The sequence below is a fragment of the Dermacentor andersoni genome, chromosome 8 (genome assembly GCF_023375885.2).
Source record: "Dermacentor andersoni chromosome 8, qqDerAnde1_hic_scaffold, whole genome shotgun sequence".
Classification (NCBI taxonomy): domain Eukaryota; kingdom Metazoa; phylum Arthropoda; class Arachnida; order Ixodida; family Ixodidae; genus Dermacentor; species Dermacentor andersoni.
The window spans coordinates 31820619-31847307 of NC_092821.1; the positions used below are offsets into that span (position 1 = coordinate 31820619).

Consider the following 26689-nt stretch of genomic DNA (forward strand, 5'->3'; position numbering starts at 1 on the left):
CATATGCAGATTCTTTGTGTGGAAATATAATTTTTACCTATCCTAATTTATTTTATTCCTCAGAACTAAAGTACCCGATAAGTACATCGAAGCGAGCTTCGTGCAGATTTTCCTAAAAAAAGATTTGCGCAGACAAGATGTTTGCTCACGCCTAGAGAATGTATTCGTTTCTAATGAATGCATTAACACTCACTGTCTCTGTAAACTACGACAAAGTTCAAACAGAGAGCTCGTTACGGATTGCGGGGTTCAGAGACAAAACGAGTGCCCTAGAGTCAGCGACGAACAGCTATAGACGAAATAATCTTCTTCGCGGTCCACCACTAATTGTTCTATTATGCTTCAACAACTCGCGACTCAATCTTCAGGAGGCAACCAACTTGATGACCTTTGAGTGTGCGTATGCTCTACCGCTGTGGAAATGAAATCTTATCGTCAGGCTGAAAATTGATAGAATCATGATGGTGGATAGCGTATTGTACTTTTATTAAAGGGTTGTCTGTGATGAAAACCTGCGTCGCAGCGAGTGTACGTTCAGCAGGATGCCACTTGTGAATGTTTTAAGTATTTAAAGTCTAAAACGCATCGCCGGTCTCAAGGAGCTTGCGAGTCCTGACAGGTTTACGCGTCTTGATGGCTTTTTCCTCGTGTCTTACTGGTCCTGCTGGCCTTGCATGCGTTGCTGGGAGTACAATTCAACCCTTGTGTCCTTACGTTCTCGAGAGCACTGTCGCTTCAATATTGAAGGTGCAACATTTAGCGAGTGACTGCACCACAGTGCGTTCTCTTTCTGTCGTTTCACGAATTCCTCAACGCTCTATTTCCTGTTGCAGTGGGTGGAGGCTCAGCAGGATGCGTGCTCGCCAACCGCCTGTCGGCCGACCCAAGCAAGATGGTGTTGCTGATTGAGGCCGGGGGCATGGAGAAACCTCTTGCCCAAATTCCACTGTTCGCGCCTCTTCTCATCGGTAGTAGCTTCGACTGGAAATACCATCCTCAACCGCAGGAGCACGCCTGCCTCTCTATGGAGGATAGGGTATGTATGCGTCGGTGGCAGCGCACTACAAACAAGGGTCCGATTCAGCTCCAAGAACACCTCCTGAACCAGCTGGGTGTGCGCAGCAGCACATTCCTAGCTGTAAATCGCAGCTGCGCGCATGTACGGTGCTCACCTATTCAAACACGGTACTGGATCCGCATGGACGTCGGCGCATGCTGCGTTACCTGTGCGCGCTGGGAGGCCAACTGAAGGTACCATGCATCCCAGTGTGTCGCCCTCATCTTGTACCACGGAGCATCGGCTTGGTTCCCCAGCACGCGCCGATAATGAATACCGAAATATTTGCAGCGAAATATAACAATGGTAGTGTCACTAAAACCAGGAAAAAAGGCTATATAGCACAGCTTGAGGGTATGTCGCGACTGCATACACGAAGCAGGACACAGAGGTTTGCTGAAGCGTACAATAAAATAATAGTCAAGTGCCCCCAGCCGTGCTGTCCAAGAATTGCGTTTGAACAGATGAGAATTGTACGCCACAGTGGTGGATTTTGGTGGAATTTGTTTCCAAGTATCAGCCTGAATTGGTCCGCTTTTACCCTTACTGCATCTAGGTTGGCCTGTTTCTTATTGAACAATTTTACACTTTCTCTCTTCAAATGAAGGTGAATCTTACACTTCACTAAGCTATGATCACTGCACTTTACCCTACCTATCACTTCTACATTCTGCATTATGCTGGGATCGGCATAAAGTATGAAATCTATTTCATTTATTTTTTCACTATTAGGGTTTTTCCAGGTCCACCTTCCGTTTCTACGGTTCCTGAAAAAGGTGTTCATTATTCGCAGTTTATTACTTTTCGAGAAAGCGACCATCATCTCTTCTCTAGTGTTCCTAGAATCGAAGCTGTAGTTACCGTTTGCTTGTTCACCAGCCTAATTTTTCCCCAGTTTTGCATTTAAGTCTTTTATGACTCCAGTATTCAGAGTTTGCTCTTTTCAAATCGGTAATAGAACATTTCATAAAAATGATCTATTTCATCATCATCATGTCTTCATCATCAGTTTTATTACGACTGCTGCTACCCTCTCATTAATGCTTTAGAATTCGTCAATGTTACCCACCATGCTCTTATGGATCAGGAATGCTACCCCGTGTTGCTTCTTATCTGCTTGTCCTCTGGAAGTCTACCAATGTTCGGATACACCAGTTCAATTTACTATATGTCGGAGACAAAGTACCGATTATGTCCGCAGACACTCGCTTGAACGGTGTATGTGGCAAACGACCAAGTGGCGCCGTACCGGATTTTCCTTTGGGAAACTTTTTTTGACACGAGCCACAAGATCGAACATATGTTTCGATATCTGTATGAACGCCGGGCCAGAATAATCCACCAAGTACTTTATCCGTAGTCTTCTTAGTGCCCTCGTGGCCGGGCAATGAATTTTCATGCGCGCCTACCACAATTTGGGTACGGAGTTTCTTTGGGACCACCTCTTGTTGCACCGTCTTCTCGGGACAAAAATGGTAATCGCGATACAATATTCCTTTATCAATGTAACTGGACTGCGTGGTTGACCCAGTGGCAGAAAACTTTTGCCAACCTTCTTTCTGCAGATTTCTAAACTGGCAGCTTGTTCCTGTTCCTTTTAGAAACACCTGATTTGATACTTGAAACAAGTCCAAGTCGCTTGTGTGCTGCTCCGTCGCAGCTTTCGCTGCCACCAAAGCTGTGTTGCCGTGCTTCGTTGTACAGATCGTCTGCCCACTTTAAGGGAGCTTGTTGGCATCGCTACGAGGGCTCCAGGTTCGGTCGGGATTTGTCGGATTCCGTGATGCGGCAACATTTGACTAATACGTCGTATAATGGGGCTTTTCGAACATTTCACGACAGCACCTGAAAAATATGGCCAAGAGATGTAAATCTGAGCTTCGAAACTTCAATGGTGCTTCCATTAGCGAGCAGCAGCGTTGGCTTGGTGCCGATCATCCCTTTGTCCGGGATAAGAGACCGGCGTACGACGACACTGCTGCTGCCGGTGTCGCCTAGTAGTGATACCGCTTTTCCAGACACTTCACCCGGTAAAACTTGCATGTCCTAGACATCATCATCATCATTATGATCATCATCATCAGCCTGGTTACGCCTACTGCAGGGCAAAAGCCTCTCCCATACTTCTCTAACTAGACTCCCGTCCTAGACCTAGACTCCCGTCGGTAAATTCGGAGGCACTACTGGCGCGTCTCGCTTCTGAAATTTGTAACCTTCTTTCTTGGGCTGAAGTTCGACAGGTGAGGAGACTCATGTCGATGCTTATTTTACACTGGCACCTTTCCGTTTGCAGGACTGGGCTCCATGTCCCATTTTTTCAACAATGCCCACAGTAGGGCTGGTCCAGCCTCACGCGACATTCTGATGCTTTGTGTCCTGATTTGCCACAAACAAAGCATTTGATGTCGCACCTCACTGTTTGGCCACCTTCTTTTTCTTTGCTTTCTCCTTGTCTGGGAAAACAAGAAGGTTGTTTTGTTGCTCGACTTCCATGAAGTACTCAGCTGCCTCTGTGATATTTTTCACCGTTTGGCAGTTCGGTTCGCGAAGAAACAGTGAAAGACGACTATGGCGGTTGTTCAAGAGCTGTTCAGCGACTATAAACTCCCGAACCACATCGAGAGGTTTCCCTTCGACAGTCATCTCTACCCACTATCGAAAAAACTAAGAAGCCTAGTACCATACTGCTTGGGTGTCTCAATGTCGTGCGGTGTGCTGCAACGAAATTTTTCTGGATAATCTTCGGCAGTACAACGAAACCGCTACAGCAATGCCATTTTTACCTTGTCGTAGTCCATCCGTTCGTCAGGCGACGAGCAGCCGAATACCTTCAACGCATCCCCATACACACACAAACTCAATGCCGTGCCCATTTTCACATATGAATGATTCATATATGAATCACGACTTCTCTCCAATTCACGTCCACGAGTCGCCGATTCTGGGCAACCTCGCGCTTGACCAACATAAAACGTAGCTCCAATGCACTCTCATCAAGCTGCCAACGTTGCCCTGTTGCCTCGCACTCCACGACCCTTCATCGCGTGCTCTGGCAGCCTCCTCCTGAGCCTTGTCGGCTTTCACATCTACCCATTTTCTCAGTTCCGCAACCTGCAGACCCATACGCTCGCCCAGGGCCGTAAGCTCCGACAAACTCATCTAGATGACTATACGGTTACGCAACTGGAACAAATGGCTGCCTTGTACGGTCGTGGACGCCAATTGTGTGTTGACAGCTTGCTCGTCCCGATAGTTTCGTGCCGCCCTCTGATTGGGTGATGTTCCTTCTCCCTTGACCGACAGCTCGTGCCACCGCCCGCCAACATCTTCTTTGTCGGCCACTCGAGGATCTTTGGAGCTGCCGCTGTTCAGAAGTGTTTTGTCACCGCATTTTTCAACAATGCTCAGCAGACGCTTTCCACTCACTCATTACAATTACCAAGATGATTATGGTGCATACAAGATGATAGCGCTCGGACCTTTGTATTCCGAAATTATTCTCAACTTGAAGCACACGCTTGACTTCATCTAAACGACTCCTGTTGTGAATAAGCTGAAAGAAACACGGCGCTCGCCTAGGACACTTTCACGCTAGGCGCCATTAATTTTGAACCTCGTCAAGCATGGGCTTGAAGACATATTTTTTAATACCGTGGTATGTTTCATTGTATACTCTCGCGCTTGAGTATGCACTTGAGCACTGCAGGGTTCCCGACCACCGGTAGGGCTCGGACCGGATAAGTAATTGTTCACTCGGTTCCGTGCCTCAGCCAGACCTGGATTAAGTCCGGACATGCTATTTGCAACTTGACAAAACTAACTACTATAAAAGCTGAAGCCTTACGCAAGTTTTAAGTATATAGTGTCTGTCGGTTTATGTGAAAGTCGCTCAGGTAGGCTACGACATAGCAGCTGTAGGCTGCAGAAGTTAGTGTACATTAGAGGTGCTCTTCTGCCACAGGCAAAACGATACGAGAGATCAACCGAGCCTACTGTGCGCGCTGTTTTTTGTACGATCAGCATTCTTTACACACTTCAGGCATTTTTTCTATCTGCCCGTCTCTCTGTTTTTATATATGTCTTTATCTGCCTATAGATCTATAATATATATATATATATATATATATATATATATATATATATATATGCACACCTTGTAAGCAATGAATTAAAATTTACACCTGCTGGCAGTCAACTTCAATTCATTGCCTTTTATGATTCCTGAGGCAAACAATCGCTCTCCGCGCTAAAATCTTTGTGGCCGTATTGAGATTTTGCATGCGCGTTTATTCATCTTCCGGATTATGCTATGTCTTTCTTTTCATCTCAGACTCATTTCAACGTTCAATTGTCGCGTTTCTCCTTGTTGCCCTCGAATGAGCTTACCCTGTAAGGTACATTGCTGAATTCAGCCTTCCTATAGCAGGGTCTCATTGAGCGGTGGGCATAAATTCTACTAACAATATGAATTTCCTGCCAATCATAAATATCTATCATACGTATCAATTTGGACTGCCATGTTCGAGCTCTAATCTCACAAGCGGAGAACTCAATTAATTTTGGTTAGATAATGAGTGCTGTTCTTTGTCACGTAAGTCATTTATGCTAGAGTACACAATCTTCGTGCTCGAACACAAGTAGGGGAGCTTGGATAGACAATGCTTTGAAAGAATTTGTAGTGCTTAAAAGCGGCAGGCTGTTTACTCGTGCTCGCTGAGCAGACCCGTTGTGTGTCTGTTTCCGCATGTTCATGGTGAGTTGGAGTACTAATGCCAACGAATCGCTCGAAATAAATGCAGCATAAAGTTGAATTTTTTATTAAAGGCAGACCATTGCGCACGTTGCTAGTTCAGTTGCAACCAATTCCCACGTGCAGTCGCTTCATTCTGACTTCGTGGTTTCTTTCGGGCAATTTTCAGCACGGTGGGCACTGAAAGCATTAGTTTCGAGCTGAACAGACGTAGAATCAGTTTTGAAGTATCTTGGTCCCGGAGCGCCTTTCTGCAAAAATCGCCTCTGATTTCTTTCCAGAGGTGCCGTTTGGCCCGCGGCATGGCTTTGGGCGGATCGAGCGCCATAAACTTTATGTTATATGTTCGAGGAAACAGGCGTGACTACGACATATGGAGGGACGAGTTCGGCGCGCACGGCTGGTCTTACAGGGACGTGTTTCCGCACTTCAAGAACATTGAGACGGCGAGACTGCCGGACCAGGAACGTGAGTCTCGTTCTGCATTGAATCGGTGCTGGCGTTTCGCAACTTCAGTTCTCGCTCAGACATTTTTCGCAAATTTGTCGCTGCAACCTTTGACAAAGTATGCGCCTAGGTGGCTCGATTTCTATTGCTCCCAGCCCCTGAGAACCAAGTCATTTATTTTAATCTTCCATCGTCACCCGGCTTAAAACGGGGCTAAAAGAAACAAGCGTTGCGGTTGCATGACTGCGCTGCAAGTTTAGCAATTCCAGTCACTGAAAACTTTTCATGACGCATTTGCTTCTGGGGCGATTGCACGAGAGATCAACACGGGTCAAAAATTTCATATTTTAGATTTCATTGAATATTTTATATTTTATGCGCATATCACTAGGTAGCACTAAAGTGAACGTGGCTTGTTTGCCTAATGAATATTTTAGGAGGAAAAAAATAACGAGATTCTTCAGTGTGGAGGTGGCTATTTAATGCACAAAGCATTTTCACAAATTCACAACGATGTGAAATACAGTATGTTACAGCTACAAAGAATTCATTTTTGTGTAAAAGCTAGACGTAAAGAAGGGTCAGCTAGCTCTGTTTCAGGCTTCCGTGCAAAACGGAAGTGTTTTAAAAAAATTGCTTAATTTGCTACAATCTCCAAAAGTTGCTTTATTTGCGACTTTTTATCAACTAAACCAATACATGTAGCCTTCTGAAATTTGCTGGACTGCGAGACCTTAACCTATGCAACAATTGTGCTGAATATTCTTGCTGTATCACAAATTACCGTTTCTACAATTCGCCTCAAATTTGAAGTTTTGACAAATGAACGCTATTTAAAAATGAAAATAAAAAAAACCCCATCGTAAATTTTTCTCAAAATCTCGTAAACAACTATTCATAGGCACGTGAAAAAGAATATTAAAAAACATGTTGCATTATTTTGTTTGTAATCACAATACAGGTGGTAGAAATGAGAGCTTTGTCAGAATGCAGCAAGGTGCTGAGGAAAAGGAACATCGGGGTAAAAAGAGCGTGCATAAGGCTCTGACTTGCCTAAACTTGACCGTAATGGCGACGTAAAGCCAGTTTTGGTAAACTATAATTATTTCAACCACGCCGTTCTAAAATGTCTGAATTTCCGGCATAAATTCGTGGAGTCATGCCTCTCCTCAGCCATCATTGGCGCCCATATTTAGTTCACGCTTTCAGGTGCGGCTGCTGTAAAAATCGTCTCTTTTGATCGAGTTGATAGATGTAGAAGAATGGGATGGGAACCCACCGTAAGAAGACGAACCGTAAGAATTCTTACCGTAAGAAGACGAACTGGGAGGTAGAAAGAAGTGCCACTTGAAACTGCCTCACGTTCATCAGCAGAAGTCAGATTCGCGACGAAGGAACTTTCGCCCGGTGCTAAAGCAAATTCATCTCGGTGGCACTGCAAGGTCCAAATCTTACTTCGTATAGTGCAAGCGCCATTTGGACCCCTCAGCTACCAAATGCGGCATGTGCACCGAATGGTTCGCCAAATTTATAGAAACCTATGACATGTGCTCTTCGTACCAAAAGCGAATGCGCTTGTTGACTCTACTGCGAAGCCAGCTGGAGCGCCGAAACGTTCAAGCTCTCATTCCAAATTTGTCAGCCTGCATGATATACAAATCCCGACGTTGGCGCGAGAAATGTGGAATATGGTAAGCACCAGACGCCCTTGAGAGAACACGGTTGAACCCAACAGACGTTTAGACCGCTGTGGAATATTATACCAAAGACGAGCATGGATATGCTCGGCAGACTCCCAACAAAAAGGACGTAGTATCTGTTTCGATTGATGGAAACAAACAGTATGCTGCCAAGAGATTCGTGACCCGCTCAGTACGGGAGACATATGGTCTCTTTAAGGAAGCCCATCCGCATACATCTATTAGGCTCTCAAAGCTTTATTCTCTCCGGCCGAAATGGCTTCTTGCCCCACAACAAGAAGTGTACCTTTGCATGTATTGCGCCAACGCCACACAGTGTGTTTCCGCACTAGAAGAGCTCATTGAAGGTGCCTACACAATTACCCACCTCAAAGAACTATGTCTTTGCACCTCGCCCACGACCGATTCTTTCCCGGGCGACTGTGATTATTCTGCCCCCCCCCCCCCCCCCCATATGAGGATACTTTTACTACTACAACTTTGGTAATCCCTGAAGAGACAGAGGTAAACAATGCGGTATGGGAAAATGGCGACCTCGTCAAAAAGACAGCACAGGCCTCCAGGAGCTTCTCCAGCACCTTTCTCCAGGATCTTGGTGCATGGCTTGTCAAGTGGATCACCCATGATTACATAAGTGCATTCAAGTATCAGCAATACACGACGCCAAACGGAATCAACAGCACGGATCCTGTGTCTTTGACTTTGCAGAGAATTGGACAGCTGTTGTACTGAACGACGTACAATCATACCATTGGCACAAAAAAACAGGTCTCGCTATTTACGTGTGTCGTCACGAATAGAGGATCCACTCAATGTTTTGCGGTTCTCAGTGATGAGGTATGTCATGATGCTGCACACGCTTGCTTTGCGCTGGAAAAAAATCGATGAGTGCATGAAGGAAGAACTTCAGCTTGGCATATATGCTACATACGTGTCTGACGGCGCCAGTAGCCATTTCAAAACAAGTATCAGCTTTAGCAGCTGTCACAGAAGGAGCACGCGTCAACAAAGTGGCTTTTTTTTCGGCCACAGGACATGGCAAAAACGCTTGCGATGGTGTTGGTGGCTTAGTAAAGCACCAAGCCTCGCTGTACAATCTCGGAGCAGACAGCACTACAGTCATTAGGTCAGCCTATGAAATGGTAGCGCAGATGGCCGCAACGCTGGAAAACGTAAAACTGCTCTTTGCAGATGTGGATGAAGTGGAGAACTATCGCCGCCTCAAAAGGAACCAGTGGAAATCTTTGCCACGTGTTCCGGGCATACGGTTATGGCACATTTGGTTAAGCGAGCCTGACGCCACCAATTTCGATCGCGTTGTATTAGTGTCTCGCACTGCTGCAAGTGATTGGAAAAGGATCAAGCCTTTCTGAGCGTATACAGCGGGTATGCTCGATGTTCCTTGTGCCCTCTCCCTGCTTCCATGCGCCGTGTGCGGATCATCAACAAGTGTGCACTGACAGGTCAGTAAGTCAACAGGCAAGCAACTGTGCCACTGCGTATTGGATTCGCTCCATTAGAACTGCGTGATCTGGCCCTCTGGATCAGCTGGTTTATAGAAAAATGCGGAAAGAGCTGCCAGTACTGCAGCGCTTCGTAAACTTAGGACGTGTTCTCAGCACGCTATCATCGTTTAGCATTCGTCAGTGGTGCTTCAACAACTATCCCATACATTGTATAACAGCAAGTTTGGCCGAGAGTTCATGTGGCCCTGCCAATACTTCAATGAAGAAATAAATGCTCTACTTGAGGCTTTGCACAGAGGCAATTTCCTCAAGAGTGCGCGGACCAGGTAATGTTTCGCAAAAGACCCAAGTATCTGAAAGAAGTGTCTTGCTTCTTTCCAGCTTTTCTAAGAAACTGAACTTTCCGACAAGTGGTGATCCTTAGGGACTGTGAACCTTTTATTATATAGTATTCTAACGGTTCCTTTTTTTCTTTTTCTTCAGAGGCGGTAAAATAAGCAATCGCTGGAACTATCTGCCAGCTAACCCTGCCTTAACCAACCGCATCGCCACTCCCACCACCTCTTAGGTTGTATAATGACGTTCATGTAATGACCAGTACGACACTTTTAGAGGCATTTACCTGCCGCACATTCTGTTACCTGTGTACATTTATACAGAGTTAACTGTTAATTCTGTAGCACACAAAGAAATAAAAACCCTGCATTAACAGAAGGCACAACTTATCTACGCTGCAAGGCGCACGCACTTGCTGTTAAATAAAGTGAGCCACGTAATGGTTATGCTGACGCTTCGTTATTCCCATTCAAGCATAGAAGTAGTGTACTAAACGCACTTTTATACAGAAGTAATAATTATAAGGTCAAAACTGGCTTTACGTCGCCATTACGGTCAAGTTTAGGCAAGTCAGAGCCTTATGCACGCTCTTTTTACCCCGATGTTCCTTTTCCTCAGCACCTTGCTGCATTCTGGCAAAGCTCTCATTTCTACCACCTGTATTGTGATTACAAACAAAATAATGCAACATGTTTTTTAATATTCTTTTTCACGTGCCTGTGAATAGTTGTTTACGAGATTTTGAGAAAAATTTACGATGGGGTTTTCTTTATTTTCATTTTTAAATAGCGTTCATTTTTGTCAAAACTTCAAATTTGAGACGAATTGTAGAAACGGTAATTTGTGATACAACAAGAATATTCAGCACAATTGTTGCATAGGTTAAGGTCTCGCAGTCCAGCAAATTTCAGTAGGCTACATGTATTGGTTTAGTTGATAAAAAATCGCAAATAAAGCAACTTTTGAAGATTGTAGCAAATTAAGCAATTTTTTTAAAACACTTCCGTTTTGCACGGAAGCCTGAAACAGTGCTAGCTGACCCTTCTTTACGTCTAGCATTTACACACAAGAATGTATTCTTTGTAGCTGTAACATACTGTATTTCACATCGTTGTGAACTTGTGAAAACGCCTTGTGCATTAAATAGGCACCTTCACACTGAAGAATGTCGTTATTTTTTTCTTCCTAAAATATTCATTTGGTAAAGAAGCCACGTTCACTTTAGTGCTACCTAGTGATATGCGCATAAAATATAAAATATTCAATGAAATCTAAAATATGAAATTTTTGACCCGTGTTGAACTCTCGTGGAATCACCCTTAGAACTACGTCCGTTACAGCACTGACACCCGTGCCTGCTGCGTTAACCGCCAAATAAGTTTCACGAGAACCATTTGCAGCAAAGCTGCAGATGTTGACATGAAGTTGAAACTTCTTGTGACCGACATATCTGTTAATTGATCACTACAAAAGGGACCACTATTGACGCTCATGCAAGACCATTGTTTGGTGTACGTTATAATTACAGGTCCTGTCGCGATTCTAATGGACGTTTACTGAGTATTGTGGAATGCTTTTTGCCACTTTAGGCGAAAATATTGTATGAAAAAAGCTTTCAAAATAGATGCTGCACATTTGAAAGCAACGTTCATCCTGAAACTTGGAAGTCTCAGTACAGCTAACTGAACCAAGGCAGCATCCCGACAGGCATGAACGCAGGCGCTACTAGTCAACCGCGCAAAGGACTTTTGACGATATATGTCGGCACTTTATTCATTCTTATGCTTTTTGAACGTTGCCTCTATTCTTTTATCTTTGTCTTCTGCATCATATCATCGCCACCACCTTTTCTTGACGAAAAATAACTGAGGTTTAGTAAGACTAACATCGTCACCATTCAATAAACAGTGTGTATATTGCATACGAGAAAACACTGCAGAAGTAAACATGGTTCACAGATATCAGTCTTAGTGGATCTGATTCATTTTAGAAGGGCGGAAGTTAGTGAGAATGCGCAACTCGGCAAATGTGACTTATGGCACAGTAGGCCCACATTATCGAAGACATACGTATATGCCAGCGCCTAAACATATCGGAACTAACTTTGCAAGGTCATCCAGGAGTGGTTGCAGCCTGCCCCGCGTTCCAGAAACCTTAACAGTTGTCCTAGCGCAATACTCTCACGTGAGTGGATTTTAAGGCCGTACTTCTGAATGCGTGCTTCCTTCCCCCGCTTTCGGCGTTGAGGTATATCAGCTCGAAGCGCATTCTGAGCACGTGAGTAGTGTTAACGCGACAGTGTTAAGGACCTCGTCTCGTAAAGAACCCGGCGTTCGGCGCGGGCATCCCCGTGAGCGAAAATTCCCGTATATATTCAGCTATATGTATATCTCACGCGTTGCTATATGACATGCGGTATGTGCGCCTTATATTGCCACACCATTATACCACTAAAGTTGCTCCTGCCTTGTTTGACATTCATGACAAGGTTATTCCTGGGAATTTTGAGAATGACAGGCCCCAAACAAATGTCATGAAACAAAATATCGACAAGGCGTGCTTTTGCATCACCTGCGTATGGACTCTCTTCTGCGGGGCTACAAATGGACCACTTGTCTTTGTCACCTTAACGACGTTATTCTATATATTTTTGCCCACGTTCGGCAGCCCCCTTACCCGACTCGCTGGAATTCTTGCGGTCTTCCGGAAAGCCGGCCTTCAACTGAACTCCACGAAGTGTCAATTCAGGCGCCGTCAGATCACCGTGTATGGACACCTCGTTGACTCATCCGGTGTCCAACCAGATCCGGGAAAAGTATGCGCCGTACGCAGTTTCCTTGTACCACGTTCTGCCTCTGACGTGCGCTGCTTCGTCGACCTGTATTCTTACTTTCGCCATTTCGTCAAAAACTTCGCCGACGTTGCGCCGCCTTTGACAGGTCTTCTAAAGAAGAACGCGCCATTCTCATGGGGCCTGGAGCAGGCTCACGCGTTCGCCGCTCTCATCGGGTTTCTGACCACCCCTCCCATACTTGCCCACTTTGATCCGTCTACACCGACCGATGTTCACACTGACGCAAGCGGCTATGGCCTCGGCGCTGTTCTCACCCAACACCAGAATGGTACCGAGTGCGTGATAGCTTACGCCAGCCGCCTGCTGTCACCTGCCGAGAAAAAATACTCAATCACCGAACGGAAGTGCTTGGCTTCAGTTTGGGCTGTCGCCAAGTTGCGGCCATTTTTGTACGGCCGCACGTTTTCGATCGTCACAGAACACCACGCACTCTGCTGGCTGTCTTCCCTACGGGACCCGACTGGACTGCTTGGTCGCTGGGCTTTGCGGCTCCAGGAATTTTCATTTATTGTACATTACCAAATTGGACGCCTCCACAATGACGCTGACTAGCTCTCGCGTCACCCCGTGGATCCTCCCGATCCTGTTGCGCATGATCCGGTGACCTGCGTGGTGGCTTTGACTGACATGACCAACTTGCGTGCTGAACAACAAAGCGACGCATCCTTACACTCCATCAACGCCGGAGTGCAATTTGGCAGCACCGACGGCACGTGCCGAATGTTCGTGCTGCATGACGGCATCCTCTACCCCCGCAATATCAACCCTGATGGCCCCGAGTTGCACTTTGTCCTACCTCGTCATCTGCGACCCGTCGTTCTCTAGCAACTTCACGATGCACCGACGGCGGGACACCTTGGAGTTTTGCGTACATACGACCGCGTATGACGCCGGTTCTTCTGGCCGGGTCTCTACCGCTCTGTGCGTCGTTATGTCGCAACTTGCGAATCGTGTCAGCACCGGAAGAAACCTGCCTTGGCACTTGTCAGACGACTCCATCCCATTGAAGTTCCCCCTTAACCATTATTTCGCGTAGGCCTTCACCTGCTTGGCCCTTTTCCGACAACGACTAGAGGGAACAAGCGGAGCGCCGTCGCTACTGATTACGTGACACGCTACGCGTTAATAAAGGCGTTGCTGACTAGTTGCGCAACTGACGTCGCCTATTTTCTCCTTCACGACGTCATTCTCCAGCACGGTGCACCTCGACATTTACAGACCGCGGCCGCTTGTCCTTGTCTCGAGTTGTGGACGCTCTCCTACACCTCCTACAAGCTGTCCATCGCATACCACCCACAAATGAACGGTCTTACGGAACGTCTCAACCGAACATTCAAAAAGATGCTGTCGATGTACGTCTCTAACGATCACCGCGACTGGGACGCCACGCTGGTTTACGTGACGTTCGCGTATAACTCGTCCCGACATGGCACCGCATGACATTCACCGTTTTATTTTTTGTATGGTCGTGACCCCACTTGGCCCTTTGACACCGTCCTACCTTCTGTGCCCCGCGTTACCACTGAGTACGCTCGTGAAGTTATCGATCGCGCTCACATGGCGCGTCAAGTCACCTTATCTCGCTTATTAGCCTCGCAGCATCTGCAAAACGAGCGTTACGACCAGTGCCATCGCGATGTTCAGTTCACCCCAGGTGCTTTGGTGCTGCTTTGGTCACCATGTCGTCGGGTTGGCCTCTCCCAGAAGCTTCCCTCTCGCTATACAGGGCCTTATGAAGTCCTACGTCAAGTAAACGACATCGATTACGCGATTGCGCCGCTACACTTTGATGCATCCTCAAGTCAGACGCCTGTCGACGTAGTGCGCGTTTCGCAGCTGAAGCCATACTGAAGCCATAAGACAGAAGGATGAGAGAAGAAAGAGGAAGAAGATCGGAGACGCTGGCTTCTGGATGTTGTTCGTGGTCAGCCATCTTAGCTATTCTGTCTCATCCTGTATATATATTGTAAATATAGTTTTTATATACTGGCAACATCCTCCTCACAATATTTTCAGCCTGGAATATGAAAAGTGTGAAGCAGTAACGGAAACCAGAAAATGATCTGTTTTCTTTTTGGCGCGGTTGTACACTATCTGCACGGTCGGCCCACGCGAGAGGCCGCGTTTCTACCAAAAAGCTCGCATTCGTGCATAGCGTTTTCCGAGAGTGTTCTCCGGTAAACAATACGGCTACATAAAGTGCAGTTGCCTGGAAACATTGGAAGTAGTCAAAGATATTTAAATGCTATCGTGTTCCTCTATCAAAGCCGACGCTTAAACGTCCTCCAAATTTTTGTCATAGCGAATCCAGGCAGCACCCACACAGCCCACCCGCTAAGCTCGCAGGTAGAGTTAGGATATTGGAGCGAACTGGTTTTCGTTCTGGTTTGTTTCTTCGCACTCAATTTTTCCCTTCCGATTCTCCTCCGCAACGAAAAAAAAATAGTCTGTAATGGTTCACAGCAGTTTTGGTTCACATGCAAAATTTGCTAAGCAAAGGAACGATAAAAGCACAGTATGTTTTTTTTTTCCATAAGTGAACTATTAATTTTGAGATTAGGCTCAGTGCCTTGAATCAAGGTACTGAACGTGATCTCGGAAGCAGAACGTCTTCGAGTGTACCCGCCGAAATGCGAGACCACTGTTTGATAAAACGCACTTAAACGTAATCTAACCAAGAAACTAGGGCAACAAAGCGTTGTAGGAGTAGAAAACAAAACTGTAAGCTCTTCAGCGCAAGATGTCTGGGTTTCGCAGAGATGTTGATCTTCTAATGTACCGAACGGCAGGCTTAGTTTAGTGGAGCGCTCCATTGGCCATCTCTCGCCCAATGCCTGCCTGGGATACGCTCTATGCGGACGCCTGAGATGCGCCCTAATGCTGACGTTGCCTGACGTCGGCTGTTTTGGATTGCCAAATTTCCCCTTGAACCAAAAACAGGTGAAAAATTTGTTTAACCCCGAAACAAAATAATAAATAACGTTTCGGTTACGTTTGCGTTCCGGTCAATAATATCGTTTTTGTTGTTTTGTTCGTTAAGACACACTGGGCAGGGTTCAAAGCCTTCAAAACTGAACAACACAGAAAGAGAGGCGTTAACAAATGAGAGAAGCAAACGTAAAAATAAAGTTGAACGCCATTTTTTATCCCCGTCGCTGTATTATTTCTCTCCGTTGTCAGAATTCCATCGTCGCCATTCTAACGCCATTATGGGAAGTTGGTAATCTCAGTCGCGGTCTTCTGGTTGTTGTCACAGGAGCGCTCACGCCACGAATCGTTGCACAACACAGACAATATATGTTGAGAAGTTATGGCGAGAAGGAGGCAATCATGTTTCGATAAGTTTGACTAAATTTTCTGCTACCTTCGCACAATGGTTGCTTTCACCGTGGATCGCAAATATATTTGTGCTCCACTTTGGTGCAGATTTCTGCTGAAGCCCATGCGCACACGCATTGGATTGGTTATGCTCTTGTGCACTGTTTCTGACCAAGCTGCTTTAAAATGCGCTAGGCAGCGATTAACGCACTACGCCACAACTATAGTTTCGGCCTTCAAGGAGGAGCTTTAATAGCAGTACAAGTGAAAAGTAGCAATGCCACAACAGCGAACAAGACAATCAACGAGCATTTCGTCGTTGATCCTTTTAGACGGTTTTAGACTAATAGAAACACGGCGCTATCAGTCAAGAAAATGTAAGATTAATCACTTCGTTATGAAATACCAGTAAAACGCATTGCTCTACTGAACCAAATGAACCTCAAATCTGAGAGCGCTACTTCTACCAGACTGAGGCAGATATGCTGTTGCATTAAAAAACAAGCTACTGTCCAGAATTTTGGGTTGAGAGAAATACCACAGGTCGATAGTCTTTTATAACATCTGTGTTATTTTCACCTTGACTCGGCCAGTGACCGCAATCTCTTCATCATCGATAGTCTTTGTCCATGATCTAACCGTCCCCTCGCATTTAAAAGGAAAGTGTGTGTATTTTTATGAACACAGCTTTCTATCGTGGTACCCATGGGGAGATACCCGTGGAATACGCGAGCACGCAAACACGTCTGAGCAAAGCGTTCTTGGGAGCTTGCGAGGAAAATGGCTACCCTGTCATCGACTACAACGGAAGATCTCAGGCAGGTGAGCTCACTTCCATGTTCTGGGCGCGCTTGCAGAAAATAAGAATCCAATGCCTCTCCACAATTAATGTCTCGAATGCCATTACCTGCATTCCTGAAAAAAAAATGTATTGACGTGTTATGGTTGAACCACACGTTCGGCGTTGGCTTCAGCGGGCCTCTAAATCTAGAAGCCACTAGTAATTTTCTCAGTTGTAATGCAGAAATTTGCTGGTTGCTTCTGCGAAAACTGATGCATGAAGAAAGGCCTGGAAAGGCGCAAAATAAGAAGGCACCCAAATAGAATAAAGTATAGAGCCAGAAGGTAAATAACGACGGACTATTTGGCGCATTGACGGCATTTACAGTAGCAGCTATTCGCGCAATTGTCTCGAGACATGCAAAGGGCCCACCATAAATACACGCTAACTACTGGGCAGGATAGGGCGTTGTGCTGTCGTGGCGTTGTGGGTAGTGCGATTGCAGAAATTTGCGGGGATCCTGCCACCATACGCGGGCTAGTGTGAAGGCGCTTTTTGAAGTGAGAGCACGTTTATAAGTAAGCCCCCTTCCAGGGGCGTACGCAGAGACCTGCTTTTTTTTTTTTTTACTTGAGGCAAAGCGCAAGAAGAAAGAACGTCGGACTACAGAATGGAACGTAGACACACGCGCTGTGTCTTCGTTCCCTTCTGTCGTTCTACGTGCTTTTCTTACGCTTTGTCTCAAGTTAAGCAATAACAACTAGCCCATCACTCTGTTGTCCTGAACCTGCTATTTACTGACCAGGGCATCGCACACGCGGTTCTTCTTGTTGGACATGTCGGCAGAGGAGAGAGAAAAATCCCGATTGTTTTAATAGTCTGGTTCAAAAACCTTTCAGTATAGGAATAATTGTCGCTTTCTTTTTCACTATCACACGCCAGCTGGCGCACTACGTGTGGTCGGGTCTCTAGACGGCGAATGATCAGTGGAAGGGATCAATGCCGAAGATCCCGGCGCACTGCTGTTAGCTGATAACGTTGTCTTATTTAGCAACACATTAAACGACCTATAACGGATGATTAACGACCATTCTGGCTAATGTTGAGCATTAGACTCAAGAAGTAATCTCCACTATAGTATAAGGTGGTCTCTATTAGCCTGACGAAGTAGAAGTTTCTTTGGTAGGCAGCGTCGGGAAGATCAGTACAGTCGATAAGTGGGCCAGTTGGTACTCATTCATACTGATTAGGTTGGCAACAGCGCAGAAAAAAGCAGCAGCCTAGAAGCTGGTCGAGAGTAAATGTTCCTGGGCCAGTTTGTTAGACGGAGACACGGGTCGTGAGAAAGAAATTTGAAACATAATAGCAATGGGAATGGATCGCATACGGCGGGCGTTCCCTGATTACAAACATCATTTTGATGAGATACTGGTAATCGGAGATAGTGGTAATGTACCAGGATGATGAAAAATTGTTATTGATTACTGTAGTGATTTGATTTATCTTTTTGTAGGCTGCTCTAGACTGCAGTTCAATACGCGGCATGGTCAGCGCTACAGTGCCAGCAAGTCCTTCATCACGCCTATCCTCCACAGAAGGAATCTGCACATTTCGCTGTGGAGCCGAGCTACAAAGGTAAATGAAAAAGTGAACAAATTTCTCGCCAGTTTTTAACATAAAAATACATATATACCTGTGTGCCTCAGTAGGCAAGATCATGTTATCGCGCATCTGATCAGGTTGCCGCATCGATTATTTCCCCGACCAACACGGTGCACTGTAGACGGACTGGGAAAGGTCGTCACTCGAATCTTATTACATGAGCACGAAGCTCTGTTCAACAGTAGTTACGTGCACTGCATCCGTAGCATCAGAATGAAGGCACCGGGGATGAGATTCTTCAGGGATTTGGTTGTGCCCTTCATGCGCTGTGTGCACAACTGTGCACGCCGAGATGGTGCATCAGAAGTTCTGTCTAAAAAACAAAGAAATTAAGCCCTCGTTGCGTACAACTTGAGGTAGCGTTTTGGGGCGTTTGCTGCAAATTATAATGCGCAAAGCGTTTCAGTGAAAGGAGCTCGAAGGTCGATATGGCTGTTTCCCGTTGGTGCCCGTATGTCGTCAGAAGGCGATTTCACTTCTTTCATTGTTTACGTTTAAATTTTGCATGTTTCATGTTCTTCAAATGGTTCGATGGGTAATTTCAACGTATCCTGGGCATGTAATCGTTGATGTCGCCTGTTACGTCCCTGCGTAGAAGGACGAAGTTCACTAGAAAATCTGAAATCAATATACCCACCGTGGTTGCTCAGTGGCTATGGTGTTGGGCTGCTAAGCACGAGGTCGCGGGATCGAATCCCGGCCACGGCGGCCGCATTTCGACGGGGGCGAAATGCGAAAACACCCGTGTACTTAGATTTAGGTGCACGTAAAAGAACCCCAGGTGGTCGAAATTTCCGGCGTCCTCCACTACGGCGTGCCTCATAATCAGAAAGTGGTTTTGGCACGTAAAACCTCATAATCTAATCTAATCGAAATCAATATTATCTTTTGCAGCAGTACGCTTTCGATGATTCTGAAGAGTCAAGAAATATAATAAAAGTACACATTCAATGCACATGTGAGAAAACGCACACCTCCGTCACTTGGTGACGCGTTCGATGCACTATAATTTGACGAACGCGCTGTTCACACAGTGAGAGGCATCATATACTGTGTCAACTTAGCATTTGTTTCCTTTGAAAGTTTATCCCCGCAAGCCCCTCTTTTTTTCATACTGGCAGCGTGCGTTAGTCTTTCATCGAGTTACTTCTTTTCAGTTTTCCTGACGGGAACTTCGCGCTATCGGTGGGTTATCTTTATATATCCTTATTATTGTATATATATATATATATATATATATATATATATATATATATATATATATATATATATATATATATATTATTGTATTATTGTTATTTATTCGTCCAATAACACGTATCATCGAATTCTGGCGAAACTGGGCCAGTCAGGGGAAACAGTGTATTCGGTGAAAATGAGTGGCGAGAATTTAGCGCGAGTACACTGAAAATAAGAGAGCCAGATTAACTGCTTCTTGAAACCTACATCAGACAAGATCAAATGATCCCAATATTCGCATAAACTATTTTCCTTCCAGAGCAAGAAATCAGCAGCCTCATTTGTAGCGGTTGTAACCCTTAAGGTATTTATATTTTTAAAATAATAAAATAGCCGTGGTGGTATTGCTTCGCAGGAAGACTTTTATACCATTACAATGTCTATTTCGCAAAAATGAATCGTGGACTCAGGGTTGAAGTGCTTTAATTTCTTATAATTTGTTTTCGAGGAGGCAACTCCGCATGTTGAAGAATGACCTAGTGTTCTCATCACTAGTCGGGCTTATAAATTACTCCATTGTATGGCTATTGGACCTACTTTGGAAGTTACCCATTTTATTTCGATGAGTGTGCACTTCGAAGCTTCAAGAGGAGGGCCGAAGAAATTCTGAAAATATGAAATGTTTACTGTGCAAGAATTTTACCTGTGGCCACAATGTATTTTGGGTGTAACTCACTCGGCACCCCATTGTATTTCACAGCACAAATTTCTCTAATACGTCCAGTGTCATTGGGAGGTCCAGCGAGCCTTTATTTCCCCTAAGGAATTGCTGGAGCAAGTTCTTTGGCACTCATTTGATAGTAACTTTATTGTACTGCAGAATATTTATAATAACCTAACGCACGAAGCTGTAGGTATTGTTTCCTTACCAAACCACTCCATTAAGGATGCTACGGTTATGCGCAAGAGACGTTTCACGAGATTGTTACATTCGTCGTTGCATCGTCGAAACTTTACCGTCGACCGTGTCTTCGCGTTCATTTTTAACGAAATAAAATGCGTTACATATTCGCCGAATATTTGCTCTTTCCCAGCATAAGCCCCACAACCCAGCAAACCTTTCTGCTTCACTTTCCCGTGCGCGCGGTCATATTTTGAGCGCTGTGGTCACCTGACACTTCCCTCCGGAGTGTACTGGCTATATCCACACACATGTTTTGTGAAGTGCTGCATATGTGAAACATATCGTTAATCTGCGCGCATCTAAGCTAGCAGCAATTTTCCCCATGTGTCGTGTAACAGTTTGCTGTGCACGGTACGTCATGAGAGTTAAAAGAAGCTCCGAAAAAAACCATCCCAGGGTGACTGCTTATATTAGTGCAATTAGTTGTTGCCCTCGCCCAGACATAGATACTTTAAGCTCATGCCATGATAAGGAAGCGTCGAATAAAGAGACGCTAAACTCATCTGGTTGTCTTAACAGTTCCGCATAACGTAGCTTGCTCGTTTTCTTCCGTGCTTCCACGGCTTTGCGATTTCATATGTTGCAGCCAAACACTTTGTGTGTAAACGCAAAATAAAAAAAATATAGAAAGAAATGGCGCTTAGGCACCGAAATTGCAACTTCGGACACGTTTGCTGGGACACTGCAGTGCTGCTGCCGAAATCTATCCTTTCCACTCAAATATAATTCACTTTAGGCGAGTCGTATAACTAGTTTGGCATGCTAGCTGAAAATGCGAGTTAGATATTTTTTACTGCGAGAAGCCAAGTGCCAGAAATATTCTCAGGTGATCGAACAAGAGTTGGCTGTAGCCAACGTTTGTTCCCAATAATGAGCGTCGAGCGTTGCTCATTTGGGGCACAGGTTGACCTAACGAAGTGGCAAATTATGTCGCGCTTTTGGCAGATAAGATATCGCGAGAACTTGACAATTTAACTGCCCTTCACAGTAGTCAAATAGCCCTCCAATAGCTGTAAGTGCTCGGAATGTGGCGTGCAGTGATCAGCAATATCAGAAACAAAACAAAGCAAATGAACTAAAAATGTTTTCTGCACTCTTACCGGCTCCATGGTTGAAATTTCAATGCCAGTGACCTCTTATGCTCACTTCAACATAGGCCTTGAACGAGCCTATATGAAAGCTGCGAGCGAAGTTCAAGCGCAACTGGCCGTTTAGGACGTGCGAACCGCGTAAGATGTACCTGAAAGGGTATCGTGGCGAACGGGTGCCGTGGCAGAAACAACATAGCTGTTTTTACTCGAGCACTTGCCGAAGACGACCACATGGCAGTTGAGATTTCAATCGAGTTTTTCATCTGCCTAAAAAAACTTGAACTGATCAGGGCGCCCTTACTGAGAAGAGTGCATTAGCCGAAACATGTATTACGGGTGAGATCTTTTGTTTGACCATTGTTCGTGGCTTCCAAGCTCCCAGAATCCCCGGTTCGTCTGTTTTGTTAGCTTCTGTCTTGTAAGCATACGTAGTACTGAAATAGACACACAAATACTGCAATATTCCACTTGGTCCTCACTAACACCTTGCTATAACGCGTTTATTCATCGAATCCGCCGTGCTGAGGAGGTATCTCAATATATTTTTCATTCTTTGTGAAATGCAGCGCCCCACATAGTTTCACAGTAGAATCATAGATTATAACTTCATATCAAACCGGTATACTACAAACTGCTGTTACCTTACGGGCTTCTTCGAAATAATTTTAGGCCAACATAGGGAAATCTATCGAATAAGTTTATATAAAGTCCGATAAAGAACGCCCTAATTTTCTAATTACCAGTCATTTCATTATTGTTACACTTTTATTTTCCGTCTGCTGCGTTTACTTAAGTCCCCTCAGCCGTTACGCCAAGTGTTCATCTGCACAAAAAAAAAAAATGGAATGTTGCTTTTTTTGCAGGTGATTTTTGAAAACCAGCACGCCGTCGGAGTACGTTTCCTTAAAGGGCCTCGGATGCACACTGTACGAGCTTCGCGTGAGGTCGTTATCGCGGCCGGAGCAATCGGATCTCCGCAGTTGCTCTTGCTTTCCGGTGTTGGTCCTTGGTTTGATCTGGAGCAACTGAAGGTTTGTTTAAACAGGCTAAAACATCTTGTAAGCGACCTGCCCACCAAGGTTATAAACAGTGCTTGGATCGTTTTATATATATATATATATATGTGTGTGTGCACGTGTGTGCGTGTGCGTGTGCACGTGCGTGTGTGCATGTGTGCACGTGTGTGTGCGTTCCGGCCACACGGCTGGTGAATTTTGATGAGGGCGAAATGCGAAAAAACTGGTGAACTTAGATTTAGGTGCACGTTATTCCATAGTCCCCCACTACGTCCCACATAATCAGATCGTAGTTGTGACCCGTAAAACCCTATGATAGAATTTTTTGATGTAAGTCATCAACAATAAGGAACATGGGCTCACGCTATTTTGCCAAGTCCTTAGGTTAGTGTCTGATAAGGCGTTAAAAAGCCTTCATGTGGCGAAAGACGTTAGAAGCAAGCAACTCTACAGCAAAACGGGATTGTAAATTTCACAAACATTTGTCAAAGAAGCACAAGCGAACCAATTTATCAGACCTATGACCCCATTTATCAGATTTGTTGCGTCTTCCGACAATAGTAGTCTATTTTCTTTAATTCTCACCAGCCGACACTTATAAATGGAGCTAATGGTGTACTTGCGGAATTAGAGAAGTCGAGTGCAACAAAGCTCTTGCCGTAATTATCGGGAAAAGCTGTGATACTTCGCACTAAAGCCAACTAATACTATTTACAAAAACCTTACTCTTGATTTTTATGGCACGGAAGTTGCACCTATCGTTCAGACTTGGAGGTCTATCCCATGAAAACATGTATTGGAATGAACAAGTGAGAAAGTCTGTTCTAAATTATCGTGGCCAACAGTTAATGTTTTCTCGAGGATGTGGTTTCTTCTTATGTCACGCAAAGCTTCTAGTTTATATTTGTCTTTTCTGCTTTATCTTATTACCATCTGATATGGGGCACGACTACGCTTGTAAACATAACAAAAATCAGATTGCAGAAGAAAACAGTGCGAATAATCGTAAATGTCCCGTATAACTTCAACGCCACGCCTATTTTGTCGGCCTCAGATTGCTACCTATTGATTTAACAAATTGTTTTTATTAACTGCTACAATGTAGGTATCGAACATAATGTCCTACTTATTCCACAGCTTTGAAACTTAAAAAACCGAACAATTATACGTAATACATACACCAAAGGGAAGTGGAAGATTCCCTTTTCAGGGACCACTTATGGTCAACGAATGATAAAGTGCGTGTTGCCAATTGCACTGAAAAATTTGCAATTCGTGTAAAAGAAATTTATCACGTGATTGTCCAGTTTTATGTTTTTCTTTTTTAATTAGTGTTCTTTTTTGTGTTTTCAGTGGCCTTTTTCCTTAATTTTATTACTCTAAGCACTGCATCTGCTCAAATTATTTTCTACCAAAATTTCTCTTCTGAGTAGACTAACAAAGCGCTCTGACTTAGTGCGTCTTGCTGCATGTGTGTCATATTTATTTTTATTTATTTATTTATTTACAAATACTGCAGCCCAGAAGGGCTATTGCAGGAGTGGGTGAATACAAATGCGAGAAAGAAAATCACTATACAAAGAAGCATGCGTGAGTAACATGACTAAGGGGAGCATTCAATGGCATCCCCAAATTCTCTATGTGGTAAAGAACGGATGGAACCAGGCAGGTCATTCCAGAGTTCAATTGTCCGAGGAAAAAAACTGTATTTAAAAGTGTTGGTGCGAGCAAAAAAGACGGATAAGTTTAAGTCATTGCTGCTTCTCGTGATTAGGGGCTTTGCACGGGTCAGATATGTGTTAGGGGAAGCATAATGTGGAGAGTAAAATAGAGAGTGTAGAAGTTTCAGAGAATTAATGTGACGACGGTGGGAAAGAGGGGTTAAACCAAGCACATTCAGATGAGATGACGGTGAAAACATTCTATCATAACGGCGGTATATGAAACGAACCGCCTTTTTCTGAACAGATTCAATTTTGTGGATGTCCGAAATTTTGTAAGGGTTCCATATGGTAGACGCATATTCAAGAATAGGTCTTACAAGTGTTTTGTATGTAATAAGTTTAGTTTCTTTGGGGGCAGCACGTAGAGTTCGGGTTAGATAACCAAGTTTTTTTAGTCCTTTGTTGCAAGTTGTTAGAATATGTTCTGACCAGGATAATCTTGGAGTGAAAAGGAGGCCTAAATACTTATATTCGTATGCGCGCTGCAGAAAAGTGGATTTATAGGAATAATTGAAATATGAGCAATTAGCATGCTTGTGAAAGGACATGGCGACTGTTTTCTTGAAGTTAATGTTCATTTGCCAGAGTTCGCACCATTCACAAAAACTTATAAAAGATTGATTCAGAGTGTTATGATCGTTAGGTGAAGAAATGACATTGTAGAGAACGCAGTCGTCAGCGTAAAGCCGAATTTTTACTGAAACAGAGCTTGGAATGTCGTTAATATAAAGCAAAAAAAGCAATGGCCCTAAAATAGAACCCTGGGGCACACCGGAAGATACTGATGCGTCAGGAGAGTTGAATGAATTAAAAGAAACATACTGTGAACGATCATAAAGAAAACTACGGATCCAGTCAATGAGAAGCGGGTTATTAAGGATAAAGTTTAGTTTATGTAATAGTTTAGGATGTGGTACAGTATCAAATGCTTTCGAGAAATCAATGAAGAGTGCATCTAATTGATGACCTAAATCAAGAGCAAAAGCGATGTCATGTGTAAATTCAGTTAATTGAGTCACTGTGCTAAAACCACTACGAAATCCATGCTGAGCGCTGCATAAAATGTTATTAGACTCGAGAAAAGTGATAATGTGTTTATAAATTATGTGTTCAAGAAGTTTGCATGCATGAGAAGTTAACGAAATGGGTCTATAATTTAGAAGAGATTGTTTCTGCCCAGATTTGAACAGTGGAATGACTCTAGCCCGTTTCCATGAACAAGGAACTGTACAAGTAGATACAGATTTCTCAAAAATCAATGTGAGGTATTGACACGTCCAAAGCGCATAACGATGAAGGAACACATTGTTAACATTGTCTGGACTGCAGCCTTTTTTGGTGTCAAGATTTAAAATAAGGTTCAGGACTCCTTGCTTACATATTGTAACATTGTTAATCGCACAGGACATGTTAGTTGTCGTGGAGTAGGGAGGAATTACGCCATTGTCCTGTGTGAATACAGACTGAAAATATTCACTGAATGCTTTAGCAATAGGTCCAGGATCGCTTATTTCGGAATCGCCTAATAGAAATGTCTGGGTGGTGTTCTTCATTGGCGAAATTGAGCTCCAAAATTTTCGTGGGTTATTTTTAACTAAATTAGGTAGAGTGAACTGATAATAAAAGTTCTTAGCTGCGTCCATTTTTTGACGGAGTTCTTCCTTCATAAAGCGGAACTGGTCATTTGTTTCTGCATTCATGTGGCGCTTCCCACGTGCTCTGGCTACTCGACGCTTCAAATGCAGTATTTCCCTTGTCATCCAAGGAAGGTCTAGATTATTCTTTTTTGTTTTTAATGGCACATAGCGCTCTATGCAAGTATGGACAATGTTTTCAAAATGGGATACTATAGCATTGATATCACTGGTAGTGCATAACTGGGAGAAACTGTCGAATGAAATGCTTAATGTATCAAGTATGGACGTATCATCTGCATGATTATAATCGTAAAAACTGGTATATTGATAGTGGCGCCTTGAAACTGAAAGATTAATAGTAGCAATAACAGCTTTGTGATCGGAAATACCGTCCGTAATCTCACACTCAAAGCCACTTGTAAAGAGCGGTGCACTTAGAAAAATCAAATCTAGTATGGCGGACTCTCTAGTAGGGTTAGATACAATTTGTTTCAATCCAAGCGATAGTGGAAATTCAAGCAACTCTCTAGAAAGAGGGACGTTATCACCAGTTATCGATAATGAAGCCCACGAAACATTAGGTACATTGAAGTCCCCCATGCAGATTAAATTTGAAGAGCCAAAACCGTGCTCTTGGATGAACGCGTTAAGGATCATTATTTCATTTGAGGTATGTTTGGGAGGTCGATAAAACACACCAATGATTA

The 26689-nt window shown here is 44.2% G+C and overlaps 1 protein-coding gene across 2 annotated transcripts in view; it reads left to right on the forward strand.

The window, feature by feature from the left end:
• Positions 1-26689, forward strand: part of LOC126526145 (alcohol dehydrogenase [acceptor]-like) — a 91789-nt gene that overhangs the window by 23324 nt on the left and 41776 nt on the right. For both annotated transcript variants that reach the window (XM_055068032.2, XM_050174093.3), the window contains exons 2-6: positions 834-1036; positions 6089-6275; positions 16616-16750; positions 18223-18344; positions 22469-22636. In XM_055068032.2, coding sequence (XP_054924007.1) covers positions 834-1036; positions 6089-6275; positions 16616-16750; positions 18223-18344; positions 22469-22636 — 815 coding nt within the window. The remainder of the gene's footprint in view (positions 1-833; positions 1037-6088; positions 6276-16615; positions 16751-18222; positions 18345-22468; positions 22637-26689) is intronic.